General features: G+C 40.7%; 1 protein-coding gene across 1 annotated transcript in view; it reads left to right on the top strand.

Moving 5' to 3' along the window:
- The window catches only part of DYM (dymeclin), a 340,650-nt gene that overhangs the window by 63,152 nt on the left and 261,479 nt on the right, over window positions 1–16,019 (top strand). The window contains 1 exon segment of the mRNA XM_027576031.2: window positions 9,879–9,951. Within this exon segment, the coding sequence (XP_027431832.2) occupies window positions 9,879–9,951 (73 nt within the window).

Here is a 16,019-nt window from a genome sequence, read left to right as displayed (position 1 = left end):
GACTTTTAAAAAGTCATGAATTTATTATTAGTTTAAAGAGGAGGAAAGGGGAACACAATGTTCATAACATTTTTCAAGTTGGAAAGTTGAGTAATGATGAACTCAACTGATCAGTGAAAGCTGAAGGCTGAACGCTGAATGCCGAATGCCTTCAGGGTCAGACAACTCCAGGAAACAGCCAGTTCTTGCCATAGAACCCTGGAAAGGCTTAGGAATTGGAAATACCAGGTGTCTCTGAAGGCAGACACCTGGGAGGAGTGATTGAAGGAGCAGTTGGACACTCAGCTCTTCTCCACCACCATGTGCAGTCAGGAGACCACCCCTTCCCTGGTTAATACTAGACTGTCTTCTCTGAGAGGCTGAACCAAGAGGGCCTTCCTGCGGGAGCTCTGGGGCACAGTGGAGGGGTGGTGTACTGAGAACAGGGCTAAGAACAAAGGGTACAAATGGAGGAGCGAGGCATCCTGACATGGCTTCTAAGTGCCGGCACTGTGGTTGTACCCACTACCTCCCCTTCCCTCCAGAAGGTTAATGCATACTCTTCTGGAGAACATGAACTGAAAACAGGAAAAAGATGTAGAGATACTGATGTTTGGGTGTCCCTCAATGATACAGCTCTGAACCTTCCAGGGGGAGCCACCACTTCCATCAGCATTGGCCTCCTTCTGACAAGTAAATGGAGAACCAGGGATCCTGACAGCTGGAAAAAACTTCCAACTTCTGAGAGATCAAAACGAGAAAAAAGTGGTAGAAGATAGAATATTTATGGAAATCAAAAAAATAATCCATAATCATACCTCTCTAATATAACTCCTTTCCTTTTCCTTTTTTTTTTTTTCGTTTTTAATATTTTATTTATTTGCCAGACAGAGCAAGCACAAGCCGGGGAGTGGCAGGCAGAGGGAGCCCGATGTGGGACTCGATCCCAGGACTCTGGGATCATGACCTGAGCCAAAGGCAGATGCTTAACAACTGAGCCACCCAGACACCCCATCTACTTTCCTTTTCATTCTCCTCTGGCTGAAGACCTTTTTACATTTTTATTTTATTAAGTTTTTTTAAAGATTTTTATTTATTTATTGAGAGAGAGAGAGAGAATGAGAGGGAGAGAGCATGAGAGGGAGAAGGGTCAGGTCAGGAGAAGCAGACTGCCTGCTCTGCAGGGAGCCCTATGCGGGACTCAATCCCAGGACCCTGAGATCATGACCTGAGCTGAAGGCAGACGCTTAACCGACTGAGCCACCCAGGTGCCCCTTTATTAATTTTTTAAAAAGATTTTTATTTATTTGTCAGAGAGAGAGAGAGCGCACAAGCAGGGGGAGTGGCAGGCAGAGGGAGAAGCAGGCTCCCCACTGAGCAAGGAGCTTGATGTGGGACTCAATCCCAGGACCCTGGGATCATGACCTGAGCTAAGGCAGACACTCAGCCGACTGAGCCACCCAGATGTCCCTGGCTTAAAACCATTTTGAGACTCTCTGGAAGTACCTTCAAAATCCATGATGTATTCATTTAACTAAATGCAGTAGTGGTAAAACTCCCTCTTTTGAAACTAATATTGAATTTTTTCAGATGGCCGAAGTGCTTTGGCTCTCAAGGCAGCATGGTTTCACTGTTCTCTTATTTTTGCTTGAGCTAATCTTTAGGGCCTGGGGCAGGCTCTATGTAGCTCAAGAGGTAAACCTGAAGTTGGTAGATGAGTTGTTTCTGTTTTGTTTATTTTTGTCTTAGTATAAAATTTAACAGTTTAGTTTCGTTAGTTCAGTAATGCAAAAAAAAAAAAAACCAATTGCTAGAAAGGACTCAAGAAAGCATGGATTTATAATTTTGAAATATTTTGCATATAAGATTTGTGATCTGTCTTTGCAGAAAAATTAAAGTGCTTCTAGGACCTCCTGAATTGTTCTTGGCCTTACAATAGGTGATACTGTTTTTTAATATTTCTCTCTTTTCTTTTCCTTTCTTGTCTGTTATCAGTGGACCAAAATCGTTAAACTTTATTGACAGGCTTGCTTTCTGATTTCAGACTATATCACAAAGCTATAGTAATTGAAACAGTATGGTATTGACATTAAAGCAGATATAGATCAATGGTACAGAACAAAGAACCCAAAAATAAACCCATGCATATGTGGCCAGTTAGTTTATGACAAAGGTGCCAAGTATATACAATGGAGAAAAGACAGTCTCTTCAATAAATAGTGATGGGAAAATCGGACAGCCGCGTGCAAAAGAATGAAACTGGACCCCTATCTCACACTGAACACAAAAGTTAATTCAAAGTGGACTGACGACTTGAATGTAGGACCTGAAACCATAAAATTGCTAGAAGAGAACATAGGTGGTAAGCCCCCTGCTATAGGTCTTGGAGAAGATTTTTTGAATCTGACACCGAAAGCAAAAATAAACGAGTGGGACTACATCAAACTAAGAAGCTTCTGCACAGCAAAGGAAATCATCAAGAAAATGAAAGCAGCCTATTGAATGGGAGAAGTTACTTCCAAATCAGATATCTGATAAGGGGCTAATATCTAAAATAGGTAACTCAGCACCTGGCTGGCTCAGTCGATGGAGCATGCAACTCTTGATCTCAGGGTCATGAGTTCAAGCCCCATGTTGGGCGTAAAGCTTACTTAACAACAACAACAAAAATCCTAAGGATTCAACAATTTAAACCTCTTTTCCGGTTATTGCAGTGCATGACACCGTGAGCAGCAAAGTTTCCCACAACCCCCTGTATGAGTTGGTGTGGGAAGTCCTGCATGGGAACCAGTGCAAGTGCCAGAAGTTTTGGGAGATGGTGGAGCTGCAGATCTGCTTGAACAATGACCCTCAGAAGGACAAATGCTTCTCGGCACTGTCGGGCTTAAGTCCACTCCCAGCCCCAAGTTCTCTGTATGTGTTTTGGGGGATTAGCAACACTTGATGAGGCCAGGGCTGTGGATATTCCCCACATGGACACTGGGGCACTGAAGAAACTCAACAAGAAGAAAACTAAGTCAAGAAGCTGGCCAGGAAGCAGATCCCTCGAATCCTGGGCCCAGGCCCGAGTAAGACTGGCAAGTTCCCTTCCTTGCTGACCCACAGTGAGAGCATGGTGGCCAGAGGGGATGAAGCGAAGTCCATGATCAGATTCCAGATGGAGAAGGTGCTGTGTCTGGTGGTGACCATTGGCTGCATGAAGATTACAGATGATGAGCTTACATATAACATCCATTCAGCTGTCAGTTTCCTGTTGTCATTGCTCAAGAAGAATTGGCAGAAAGTCCAGGCTTTAAACATCAGGAGCACCGTGGGCAAGCCCCAGTGCCTATACTAAAGCACAGCTTAATAAACCCTAGTGCTACCACGAATACATATACATATATAACTCCTACAACTCAATAGGGAAAAATAATCTGATTACAAATGGGCAGAAGATCTGAATAGGCATTTTTCTGAAGAAAACAGATAGCCAAGAGGTACATGAAAAGATGCTCAACATCACTAATTATTAGAGAAATGCACATCAGAAACACAATGAGATATCACCTCACACCTGTTGGAATGCCTGTTATCAAAAAAGACTAGAAATAGCAAGTGTTGGCAAGGACGTGGAGGAAAGGGAACCCTTGTGCACTGTTGGTGGGAATGTAATGCACTGTTGGTGAGCTGCTATGGAAAACAGTATGGAGGTTCCTTAAAAAAATTAAAAGTAGAACTAACATATGATCCAGCAATTACATGTCTGGGTATTTGTCTGAAAAAAAAAAAAGAAGGAACACACTAATTTAAAAAAATGTATATAGAGCGCCTGGGTGGCTCAGTCGTTAAGCATCTGACTTTAGCTCAGGTCATGATCCCAGGGTCCTGGGATCGAGCCCTGCATCGGGCTCCCTGCTCCGCGGGAAGCCTGCTTCTCCCTCTCCCACTCCCCCTGCTTGGGTTCTTGCTCTCACTGCCTCTCTCTCTGTCAAATAAATAAATAAAATCTTTAAAAAAATAAAAAAAATATATATCACCCTCATGTTCATTTCAGCATTATTTATAATACCCAAGATATTGAAATAACCTATGTGTCCATTGATGGATGAGTGGATAAAGATGATGTGGTACACACCACACACATACACACACTTACACACACACACACACACACACAGGAATAATATTCTATAAAAAATGAAATCTTTCCATTTGCAACAATGTCGATGAACCTCGAGGGCATAGGCTAAATGAAATAAGTCAGAGACAAATACCATATGATCTCTCTTATATGTGAAAGCTAAATCCATTATACATATATTAAACTCATAGATGCAGAGAACAGGTTGAGGGGGTAGGAGAAGTGGGTAAATTTATTTTTCTTTAGTTTAAATAAATTGAATACAAAAATAATAAAACTGGAATTTAAGAGGCTAATACTTTAAATTGGCCTAGAATCTAAGTATGCATTGTGCAGTACAATACCCTGTTGCATACATACTCTATGTAGTTAGTAGTTGCTTACTAAAATCTATTTCCATACTTTCTCCAACGTACATGAAACTGTTTTCTACCCTCTTCTGTTATCAGCAGTTTTTATATTGTGCTCAAATTAGAAATAAAAAAGGCATATTCTATAATAGAACCTGGAAGACTGTATTATCCTTGGGTATAATTAGAAACATTTCTATTTGACTACAATAATAGCAGACAGCCAGGATTATTGCAGATTTTATTGGAATATGTGGGACACAGTCTTATAAATATTGTAATGCATTACAATGTAGATCAGTTTTCATTTTAGAAAAGAGTGAGTCCATCTGCTTTTCCTTAGTTTGATTATTTTATAGACACATTCAGTTTTGCTCATTAGAAATTTAAATATGATTTTTAATACTTTAGAATAATTTCAGTATTAGTCTCACAATTAAAACTGCCTATTGTGGATTCTACCATGGTTTTCTGAATATGTTTATAGTAAATACAATCTAGCTTATGTGCCTTCCATCTTAAGTCAGTTTTGCTCTGAACTTTTTAGGCACTCGGGGAACCTGTTTTTGGAATATAGCTCTGTTATTTCTTGATTGATTTTTTTTTTCAAAGATTTTATTTATTTATTTGACAGAGACACAGTGAGAGAGGGAACACAAGCAGGGGAAGAGGGAGAGGGAGAAGCAGGCTTCCCGCCGAGCAGGGAGCCCGATGCGGGGCTCGATCCCAGTACCCTGGGATCATGACCTGAGCTGAAAGCAGGCGCTTAACCACTTAGCCACCCAGGGATCCCTTGATTATGTTTTAATACTTGTATTTGGCACAGTTGAGCAGCATTTAGAAACCAACAGCTTGACTTTCTGCATGCAAAGTAAACAACAATGAGCTCTCTGTGTTTTAATATGGCCGCTTCTTTGTTTTCCATCAGTGCTTTTTTCATTATTCTTTTCTCTCTCTTTTCCCTTCCCTTCCTACTCTGGTGGAAGGTATTTGATTACAACAGTATCTTGCTCTTCTCTGGTTCCCTCCCTAGGGAGAGTATGGTATGAATGGGTGCTGAACAGCTCAGTTTCACGTGTAGATGACTGGAGTTGTAAAGGACCGTGGATATCATCTGGTCTTTCATTTGTTCCTTCCCCTAGTGTCACTCACAGGGACCAGAGAAGCAGGGTCTAACAGGCTTTAAAGCGGGGGAACCCCAGATATAGGAGTGAGATTTCAGTGACCTTGTTCTGCATTAATACTCATAATAACAGTTTATATACATTCATTGTTAGAGGTTATTTCTAAATTGACAGTATGTGTTGAAGAATGTGTAACATATCACCTTGATTTGTAAACTAATACGGGGTATTTTGTATCTCTCCCCCCGATGGCTCATAGTATTCATTTACCAGGGGTTTGTATTTAGGGTCTTAAGTGAAACATGGGTTGACTGGATTTTTTCCAACTTAGTATAGGAACAGGTCTTTTTTTTTTTTTAAGATTTTAGTTATTTGACAGAGACATAGCAAGAGGGAACACAAGCAGGGGGAGTAGGAGAGGGAGAAGCAGGCTTCCCGCTGAGCAGGGAGCCCAATGCGGGGCTTGATCCCAGGACCCTGAGATCATGACCTGAGCTGAAGACAGCCGCTTAACCGACCATCCTGGAACAAGTCTTTAAAAATAGTTCATAAGGGTTTTTGTTTTTTTCTTTTTTTCTTTTAATGAGTCTGGATTTGGGTTCAAATCCAGTCTCTGCCGTTTATTGTAAGGAAACTCACTATTCTGAGCCTTGATTCTTTATCTGTAACATGATGGTGATGATCATACCTACTCCTTAAGAGTCGTTGTCAGGATTAATGTAACATAAAGAATGAAATGCTTGGCACAGTGCCTCTCAAAGGGTAGAGTACTCAGTAAATGTTAGCTATGAATATTATCTCAGAGACGCTAACATTGAAAATGTGAGCATATTTGACTGCAGCTTATAAGAGGCAATTTAAAACTCTTTAAGAGAGAAAAACTCTGGGTTTAAAACTTCACAATAAACATACTGAATCTCTTCAGAGTCCTTTGCTCAAAGATCTTCAGTTTGCTTTGTCACTGACCTGAAGATTTCAAGGACCTTTCAGATTCTCTTTCTTGTGATAAATGCATGAGTGTTACTCTAATTTTTGGCAAGTGAGTTTATATTTACTTGTTTTTATTGGCGCTAAGGAAGATATTTGGCTTCAAATGTAGTTGAGTAATACAAACGTTGCTTGGTAAAGAATGCACTAGGAGTGACTTGCTTAATGTCAGACCTGGTAAGCAGTCAAATCTTGTCACTCTTCACTTGATACACAATTATTTACTTCTAGATTATTCCCAGAAATAAGAATATGGTATTCTGTAGGGATGTTTTTGTTTTAGTAAATAGAAGTTGTCTGAGATTTCAACTGGAAATTCCCTATTCTTGTCTTTTGTTGTTAGAGTTTCAGCCTTGAATTGGTACATTTCACTTGTATGAAATATATTTATCATTTTCATTATTAAGTTGGTAACAAAGTTGTGAATATATTCCTTAATTGACCTAAGCTGTAATCTTGACAGAAGTCATGGTTTAGATAGCATATGGAATAGAATACAGAATCTTCTTCACTGTGTTAAGATTTCAGGGTGAGATGTGTTTATACCCCTGAGAGAAAAAAATCCAACCATCTGTGGGTCCTTAGCATTTGTTTCCTCACTTTCCGTAATTAAAAAAACTTCTGACTACATGGCTGAACAGGGGTATGGTGTTAAAGTGGCCTGCTGATTTGGTCTGGAATGTTCTTTAGGGAATCAGGGAATGATTTTAAATGTCCTTACTTGGGTCTGGGTCACTGCATTCTGTAGGATGAGCCAAGGAATGACATTTCAGCAAGCTTGTCTTAGGTATATATTATATGCCAACAGATCAACTTGGAGTAGGTTGTTGACTCACTTGGGTTATGTTGGACCGCTTTGGCAATGAGAAGGATTTTAGTTACATCTACTTTTTATTTCGTAGTCTCAGAGACCAATGTTACTTATTTCCAAATTTTATTTTCTTCACTGGTTGAGCTAAGCCAGGAACTTCTAGAGTGTGATTTAATGTAGTTATTGAACTTGATTCTTGCCATGTTTTCTTTGTAGCATTGATTGGTGCTTTCAGTGTGGTTTAGTATTTTCTTCAAGCTCTGTACTCACCTCTCAGAGGGTTACTGTGCCAGTTGTATTTATGGCAAGGCAGGAAGGAATTTCTTCATAATTTCTGAATACCAGGTGATATTGTGGTCTAGAAAAAAGAATTGCTAAACTTCGAAATTCCAAGTGCTTTGATGCTTTGGAAATAACCACTAGATTTGTAGTAGACCCTGGGTTTGGTTCGGCAAACGTGTTTTGAGTATACGTTATGTATTAAGCTCTTTGTCAGTCATCATCCTCAAGAAGTACAGAGTCCAGGGGTGCCTGGGTTAAGCATCCGACTCTTGATCTCAACTCAGGTCTTGATCTTAGGGTCACGCTGGGCATGGAGCCTACTTTTTTTTAAATTTAATTTTATTATGTTAATCACCACATATTACATCATTAGTTTTTGAGCCTACCTTAAAAAAAAAAAGGATAGAGTCCAATAGGGACCTGCCCACATATAGACAGAAATTATGGTATAATGTAACCTATGTATACAATGAAAGACATGTACAAGGCAAGATGCTTTGTAGATGATTATTTTTTTTTCAGAGTGAGGCAGGAGAGTTGGGTTTTATGGAGGAGAGGAAGACTGAGGATGATTTAGGTAAATAAAGATTGGCTTTTTAAAAAGTCAGGTTTTTATTGTTGGAGGGCATTCTTGGCGCAGGGAATGTTATTGAGGAGGCATGAAATGGCATGTAGCAGGCAACTGGATATTGTTGGAATATAAATTGTACGTAATGGAGGGGAGATCATGGTAGAATGGAGTACAGGGTCTGTGTCTTCAAGTGTCTGGCATGCTGTACTTTAGCACTTGAGTTTTTTCTGATGCCTAGTGTTCAGCTTAAAGTAGTTGAAAAGATGTAAGCCAGGGGAGGGAAGAAGGGAGTTTAGTTAGCTCCCTTAATTAGCAGTCTAGAGTTTGGGTTGGAGAGGAGTAAGATTGGATGTGGGAATACTAGTTAGGAAGGTTGAAAGAAGTTCAGGAGTGAGTTTTAATTTAGTAAGCTGGTTTAACTGAACTGAGATGATGAAATAACAAAAGCATGATGAGGTATGCAGAAAAGAGGAAACATCAGAGAGGTAGTCTGTGCAATCGAGTGACCTAGAGATTGGTTAAAGAGGCATACGAGAGAGTAGTCTGGGCTTTGGCCCTGGGTTCTTGATGTGGTCACCAAAAGGAAGCAGAAAGGAGCAATGAGTGGATTTCAGGTATTGGGAAAGATGGGTTCAGTTTTGAACATTTGGAGTTTGAGATGCTAGTGATGCATCTAGGTGGAGATGGCCAGTAGGCAATTGGATATAAAGATAAGAAGGAGTCCGTGGGAGGGGCCAAGAGGACAGCTGTCACTGTAGGAATCAGCAGCGTGTGAGTGATGACTGACGAAGGAGGACATAGGGAGTGGGAGGAGGAGAAAGCCAGTGGTGGAACTCTGGGGAATATACGATTAGTTGAAAGGTATTCTGAGGAGGCAGATCCTGGGAGTGAGTCGAAAAGAAGGAGACTGGAAACAAGGTGTTGTAGGAACTGAGGGTAAGAAGAATTTCATGAAGGAGTAGGTGTCAGTGTCCAAAGCCAGAAGTAACCTGAGCTTTGTCGGCTTTGCCAACGAGACGGTCACTTAGAGCAGTTTGGGGAGAGAGGAGCATTTCTGCAGGAATGCTAATTTGCATCCTGCCATTGCCACTTACTCTGTGACTTGGGAAAGCCGTTTTACCTCTGGCTCTTTATTTGTAAAGAGGTGGAAACCCTCTCAGTGGGTTTCAGTCTGTGATCTGTGGAGCCCCACAGGTTCAGAAAAGGTGCTTTGAGGCCCATCAAGGAGATCCAGTGTTTGATCAGATATTTACTGGGGGAAAGAGGTACAGGTATTCTGCTGATTCAAACAAAGCAGCTAGGGCGGCTTGATTTTTTTTTTTTTCTGTTTTGTATATTTCACTTTAAAAGATTTCATTTGAAAAAAACAGTATAAAATAAGAGATTTGAAAACTGCTGGTCTACAGGAACCATAAGAGACTTTGACACATTAACAGTTATATAATTAATAGCTTATGTTCAGAATTCCTATACTAGGTAAAGATTGTAGTATGTACTAACTTGCTCATGGTTTGGATTTTATTAGAGGTCAACATTAGTGTCTGAGTTTATGTGATAATAACTGTTGTTACTCTCACTGGGAATGAAGACCGAACTTCTAAAAAGCTCTATTCTAGTTTATATTTTGTTAAATTTTTGTGTGTCTTACCAGGTTCCGACTCTGAAGATCTTTTGGAAGAATTGCTCTGTTGTTTGATGCAGTTAATCACTGATATTCCACTCCTGTAAGTTCTGGCCAAGCCAGGATTTGCTTTATCTTCTTTGTATATTGAAAATGGTGATTGATCATGTCAAAGAGTTTGTGGGTCCTGGTATTGTATTTTTATGTATGCCTTTTACGTATGCCTCTGTGTCCATCTGTGGAGTTCTTCTGTATCTTTTGCTTAATAATATTTGTACTCTGACTATGCATTATCAAACAAGAATTTTATGTTATAAGGAGAACCTAATCAAATTCTTTAGGAATATTGAGCAAATGATAGGCACAGAATTAATCTCTGTAGTGATATCTTACAGATGTCTTTTAACAGGTGGAAGAGAATCTAACCCATATGTGATAGAGGCGGCTCATTAGCCACCCAGGATTCTCTTCCTTCTTACTTACTTCCTGATTTCCGACCTCTTTTGGAGAGGTTGGATTTCCATTTCCAGTTTTTTTTGAAGTGAGGTGCCCTGAGTTGTAGGGGGACATCTTCCAATGAAACTTCTGGGTCCGGGGACCTGCCTCAGCTAGGAGGCATATCTTTTTGTTCTTGGCAGTCCTCTTTCCTGCTATCTGGAATGTAGTCAACGTACTGGGAGTTGTGTAGCCCTCTTGGCACCATGAGCCCAGAGACCAACAGAAAATTCTGCTTTGATTTCATTGAGCTGCTGAACCAGTCATTACTACCAGTGCCTCCTCGCCACTTCCACCCCAGACTTTTCATGTAGAAAAACATATCCTTATTTGTTTCCTGGAACTGGATTTCTGTCACTCCAGCTGAACGCAATTCTTATATGCTATAAAATGTTCCTTTTAAAGAAGTTACGCTCGACTTTTTTTTTTTTAATTGTCCCTCTCTGGAGCCTTTTCAGACATTTTTGTAATTGCCTCTCCCCACTAATGAAATTTGAATACCCCAGATACCCTGAATGTCTCTTTGGAGGGGCCACAGATCATTATACTGTCTGTGAAGTTTTTCACCCCCTAAAGAATCAATTTTCACTCTCTTGGTGGTATCACCCACTGAGAATGCATATTTTAAAGGAATTATTATTTTTTTTAAAGATTGTATTTTTTTTTTAAGATTTTATTTATTAGAGAGAGACACAGGGAGAGAGGGAACACAAGCAGGGGGAGTGGGAGAGGGAGAAGCAGGCTTTCTGCTGAGGCAGGGAGCCCGATGTGGGGCTCGATCCCAGGACCCCGGGATCATGACCTGAGCCGAAGGCAAATGCTTAATGACTGAGCCACCCAGGCGCCCCTAAAGATTGTATTTTTAAGTAATCTCTACACCCAGCGTGGGGCTCACATTTAATAATCCTGAGATCAAGAGTCATGTGCTCTCCTGACTGAGCCAGCCAGGCGCCCCTTAAAGGAATTATTTTTTGAATAAAGAAGAAGAGTTTAAGATTGATCCTAACAGAATCCCTGTGAACACGAGGTTAGCATTGGACGTGTACTGCTTGCCTGTGTCCCAAAAAGGAAGGACCAGGTATTCATGAGAAGACGGCCTCTGGCCTCTGTTGTGCATAAGTGCAGCATCCGGAATTGTAATCTAGATTTAGAAACGAGAACCACCAAGCTCAGGTCTGCTGATGTGCCGCCTGGAAGGCAGGGCTGAAGCAATGGAAGAATCACCTGGTGGGGAAGGGCACAGGGGAAAACGTCCCATTGTAGGTGGATCTCGTGTGGCAGACACAGTTAACTTGAATTTCTGATATCCTTTCTTGCCTTCTTTCTAACACATCTCCAGTATTGTTTGGGGGGCCGGTGTGTGCCCAGCTGAGTTTTCAAGCACCTCGGGAACTAAATGTGGCCCCGTGACATGGTTTGGGCCAATGCTGTGTAAGCAGAAGTCATGAGCTTGCAGAGCATGTACCTCCAGCTTTTTTGCCCGCTGCCCTTCTCTTCCTTCCTGGGATGTGGAGCCAGTGCTGGGGCCATCTTGAAACAATGATGAGGAGTGCCACATGCAAAGAAGGTCCCAGGAGCATGGGATAGTAATGATACTGTGGAGCTATTACACCGGCCCTAGACGGCTTATCTTTGGATTTCTTCTTAAGTGAAAAAACAAAAAAAAACAAAAAAAAAACACTTACTTTGGTTAAGCCATTGTGGTCGGGCTTCTGTTACATGTGGTCAAATGTGGGAAGGGGAGCACATAGATGGTCTCCTATTTACTTGCCATTGTATATGCGATGCTTCGTGTGTTCTTGACGTAATTTTTAAAATAATTCCATCTCTGTTATGTTTATGTCATTACTAAATACCAGCAGTTTAGTATATATCCTCAGTGAGTACATTCTTTCCCCTTCCTTTGTTAATAAAATGTCTTGGTGAAGTTAAGGGGAATGGAAGTAGTTAATCTCTTCAGCTAGTAAATAAGGCTTGAATACAGTGAATAGACCAGTCACTTAAACACTCTTGAGGAGCAAGGAGCCAGTGTTGTAATATATCAAACATTTCAGTGTTTTAATGTGTTTATACTTTTTAAATGAACTGAAAATGCACAGACAACCAGATGTCTTGTATTATGTACACTCAGCTTTAACCAGCTGCTGAAACAATTTCTTATGATTTAATGTTCTTGGAACTCCATCCTACAAAAAGGTTTGTCTTGGTAACAGTTGCCATGTGAAACCAAATTACTATTTAAATGTTTCATGTACTATAACCATAGTGCAGTGCTGTGGATCAGCTTCTGACTTAAGGGGGAATATGAACTTGAAAAGTGGGGATGCTCTCCTTCCTGACCATCATCACTCTCACTGTAGACTTGGTATGTTTAACATCGATATGCCCGTGTTGCATCAGCAGGTGTGTGGCAAGAGGAGTGCAGCATTCGTGGCCACCGAGGGCAATTCAGAACTCACTTAAACATTTCTTATGAGACTGTGAGATCATTCTATTAATATTGGAAACCAGTGATTACCAAGAGCATAGATAGATATTTAGAGATCTGTACACTAAGTTTGAAATGATTATTATTAAGAGGACAGGGTCAACTGCAGTAGTTTAGATAAACTCCCAGAATTTGTAGGAATTCACTTGTAGTAAAGCTTGACTTTTAAGTAGTTAGTGGATCCTGCTTCTCAGACAGGTTGGATGTTTTGATAAAATATTCATTCTCTGAGATACTAATCTTCAAAGTCTGATTGAAAAATATATCTTCCAGTGTAATACAGAGGACATGGTTTGGCATGCCAGAGTTGAAAGCGCAACACTTAGAATTTGTGACGTGGATCAGTTCTCACAGTGTTACTGTTGAGGGGCTGAATGAGACCCCCGTGACTCAGCTCAATGGTGGGGCTTCACTTGGCCCCCCAGCAGCAAAGCTATATTGTTTGATGGGCCCAATACTTGGGTTTGCTCGTGATGCTGTCTTATTATGAAGTAGAAGTTACTTTGAGAACTTTTAACTTGTCTTTTTACCTGTTTTTGGTGGTGTTTTTGTGAAAGCCGTCACTCTTATCTGTATATGGTGATGCTCTTGTCAACCATAGGTCCTACCACTTTCTCTAGGGCCACCACTCCAAACAGGTCCCTGTGAGGTCTGCTCGGAGTGGGCCATTCTGCTGGCCCCAGGCCAGACAGGCAGCCACCTCTTCTGAGATCCATTTATGTGTTCTTACCAACCTGTGAACTCAACTCTTTAGTTCTCAGCCTGGCCCTCATTTGCAGATTTTTCAGTTGTAATTTTATAAGAATGTTTATCTTTTTCTTTTTTTAAAAAAGATTATTTATTTATTTGGGGGAGAGAGAGAGAGAGAGAGAGAGAGAACACGAGAGGGAGAGAGAATCTCAAACAGACTCTGCGCTGAGCCTGACATGGGCCCCGATCCCACGACCCTGAGATCATGACCTGAGCCTAAACCAAGAGTCGGATGCTCAACCAACTGAGCCACCCAGGTGCCCCAGAACGTTTATCTTTTTTAAAAGAAGTTATATATTGATAAAACTGAGACATTCTTAATCAGTTGCCTTTACTGCCTTTTTCTAGGTGTGTCTGTTTGTGCAGTGTGACTTTGTTTACCTCTCTAGTACAGGGGGTATTGATGTTACCTGCTGACCTCGTCCATCTCACTCCTGCTGCTTCAGCCACACAGGTGTCCATGCTAATTTGGAACATACCAACCCACTTCTGTCCCCCTCTCCCTAGGGCCTTTGCCCTCGCTTCTTCTTCTTTCACCTTAAATATCTCCCCTCAGATATCTGAATGGCTCCTGTCCTGACTTTGTCGCTTCCTTCTGCTCAGAGGAGGTCTGCTTCTTAAAAACAGCTGCTCTGACCACCGTAACATAGCAGCACCCTTCTCATTCTCTGCATCATGCTTTGTTTTTTGTCTTTACACTTACCACTGCTTTTCAGATTATCTCTTATTTCTCTTGCTTGTGTTTCTCAAATATCATTAGAGGGAAGACTCTGTGAAAACAAGCACTGTTCTTGTGCCTGCATTTGTTTTGCTCACTGCTGTTATCCTTAGTATTTAGGCTAGCCTGGCACATGGTAGACTCTCAACAAATATTTGTTGAATGAGTAAGATAGTAGGGGGCACAACCTGTTCAGTGTGCTTAAAGCATTTTGTTTGTTTGCCATCATCCAGTCTGTATGGAAACAAAGTATTGTGCTGAGGCATGTTCCAGTGCAAATGCGGTGGCTCAAAGCCCTTTGCAGTTGGTATATTGTAATATAAAAACTAGGTCTCTTATAGACAGTAGAAGTAGAAAGGGGCTATAGAAGCAGAAACATTGAGAACTAACATATATCTGAGGAAATATTTCCTCAAATATTTCCAAATAACAGTATTTGAGGAAATGGTAGGTTAGTTATAAATGCTGAGTGGTCCGGGGCCATGTAGTTTAGGGACAGTCAGCTTTATAGCTCAGCAGTCCTCACGTTATCCCTTCACAATATAATAATCTCTCTTTTGTTAAGTTCGTTCTGAAAAACGTGTATTGGGAATATGCCTTTGTCTCTAGTGTACTAGGCCCTAGACAAAGAAAGGTGTGACTTCTGAAGAGCTTAGAGACGGACGGAAACATAGAAAGATAGCCCAGGAGGAGAAACAGCTCCTAAGTGCTGAAGTCATTTGGAGCTGTAGTGATTAGTAGTGACCTGGTCAGCGAAGAGCCAGAGAGGGGCCTGCTCAGGGCCTCTTGGGTGTAAATAATGTATCCGAAGAATCACAAGTGCATCAGTTTTGATCAGAGCAGAGGAGTTGTGGGAGATTAGGGATGGACAAGCTGTGTTGTTTGATGGGGCAGAGACTTGAATTTTAGAAGGGCTAATGGTTTGATTATGTTTAGAGTTCTCTGTTTATTAAGATGTAAAAGAATATATTTTTAGAGCTATTGCTCTAAAATCCATTCTGGAAGTATTTGGGGAAGAATGGAACTGATTAAGAATCTTATTTATGAGATTTGCTTTGTCCATAGGGTTTCTGAAATGTAATAAAATGATGGGAAATGCATATTTATTATTTGACTCATAAACTAATGATATTGGCTTCAGTGATATACTGTGAAAAATCTGAACATCGAAAACTTCTGTTGCTTAACCGTGAGAAGGTGGTTCAAGAGTGTGAAAAGCCGTGAACAGTTAATGGAGGAGAGTGAAAGAACTGAAGGGACCTGGGTTGGCAGTGAAGGGCTTTAACTGTTGGGAAAATGCCTTTCTATAGCCCTGTGTGTTGATACCTAAACACTTCTCCAAATGCAGCCTCAGCAGAGCGGGTGGCTAAAGCAAGTCAGCATTTAAATTCGAAGTGCTGTAAGGGAAATACCTAGTCTAGCTTTCTGGTTGAATCAGTGAGGTATTTAAGTCATTACCAGCACTGAATTAAAGGTGATAGCATTTTCATATGCCAAGATAGTATTATATATTAAGTTCACAATAGCTTTTTAGGTTGAAAATTGATTTCTGGTGGGTAAGGAGGGGGGGGAATCAGTTAAATTTTTTAAAGTATGCAAACCTTTACCGTTTTTATTGAAGTCTGACCAAAATATATACGGTACCACAAATAATGTTGATTTTACAAGTTATGTGCTCAGGTTGTTCATAATTGAGTAACTGGTTATTGTTAAGAAGTGT

This window comes from Zalophus californianus, chromosome 14 (assembly GCF_009762305.2).
Source record: "Zalophus californianus isolate mZalCal1 chromosome 14, mZalCal1.pri.v2, whole genome shotgun sequence".
In the NCBI taxonomy this organism is placed as follows: domain Eukaryota; kingdom Metazoa; phylum Chordata; class Mammalia; order Carnivora; family Otariidae; genus Zalophus; species Zalophus californianus.
The sequence above is the reverse complement of the archived record's forward strand: the minus strand, read 5'-3'. Positions and strand labels throughout refer to the sequence as shown.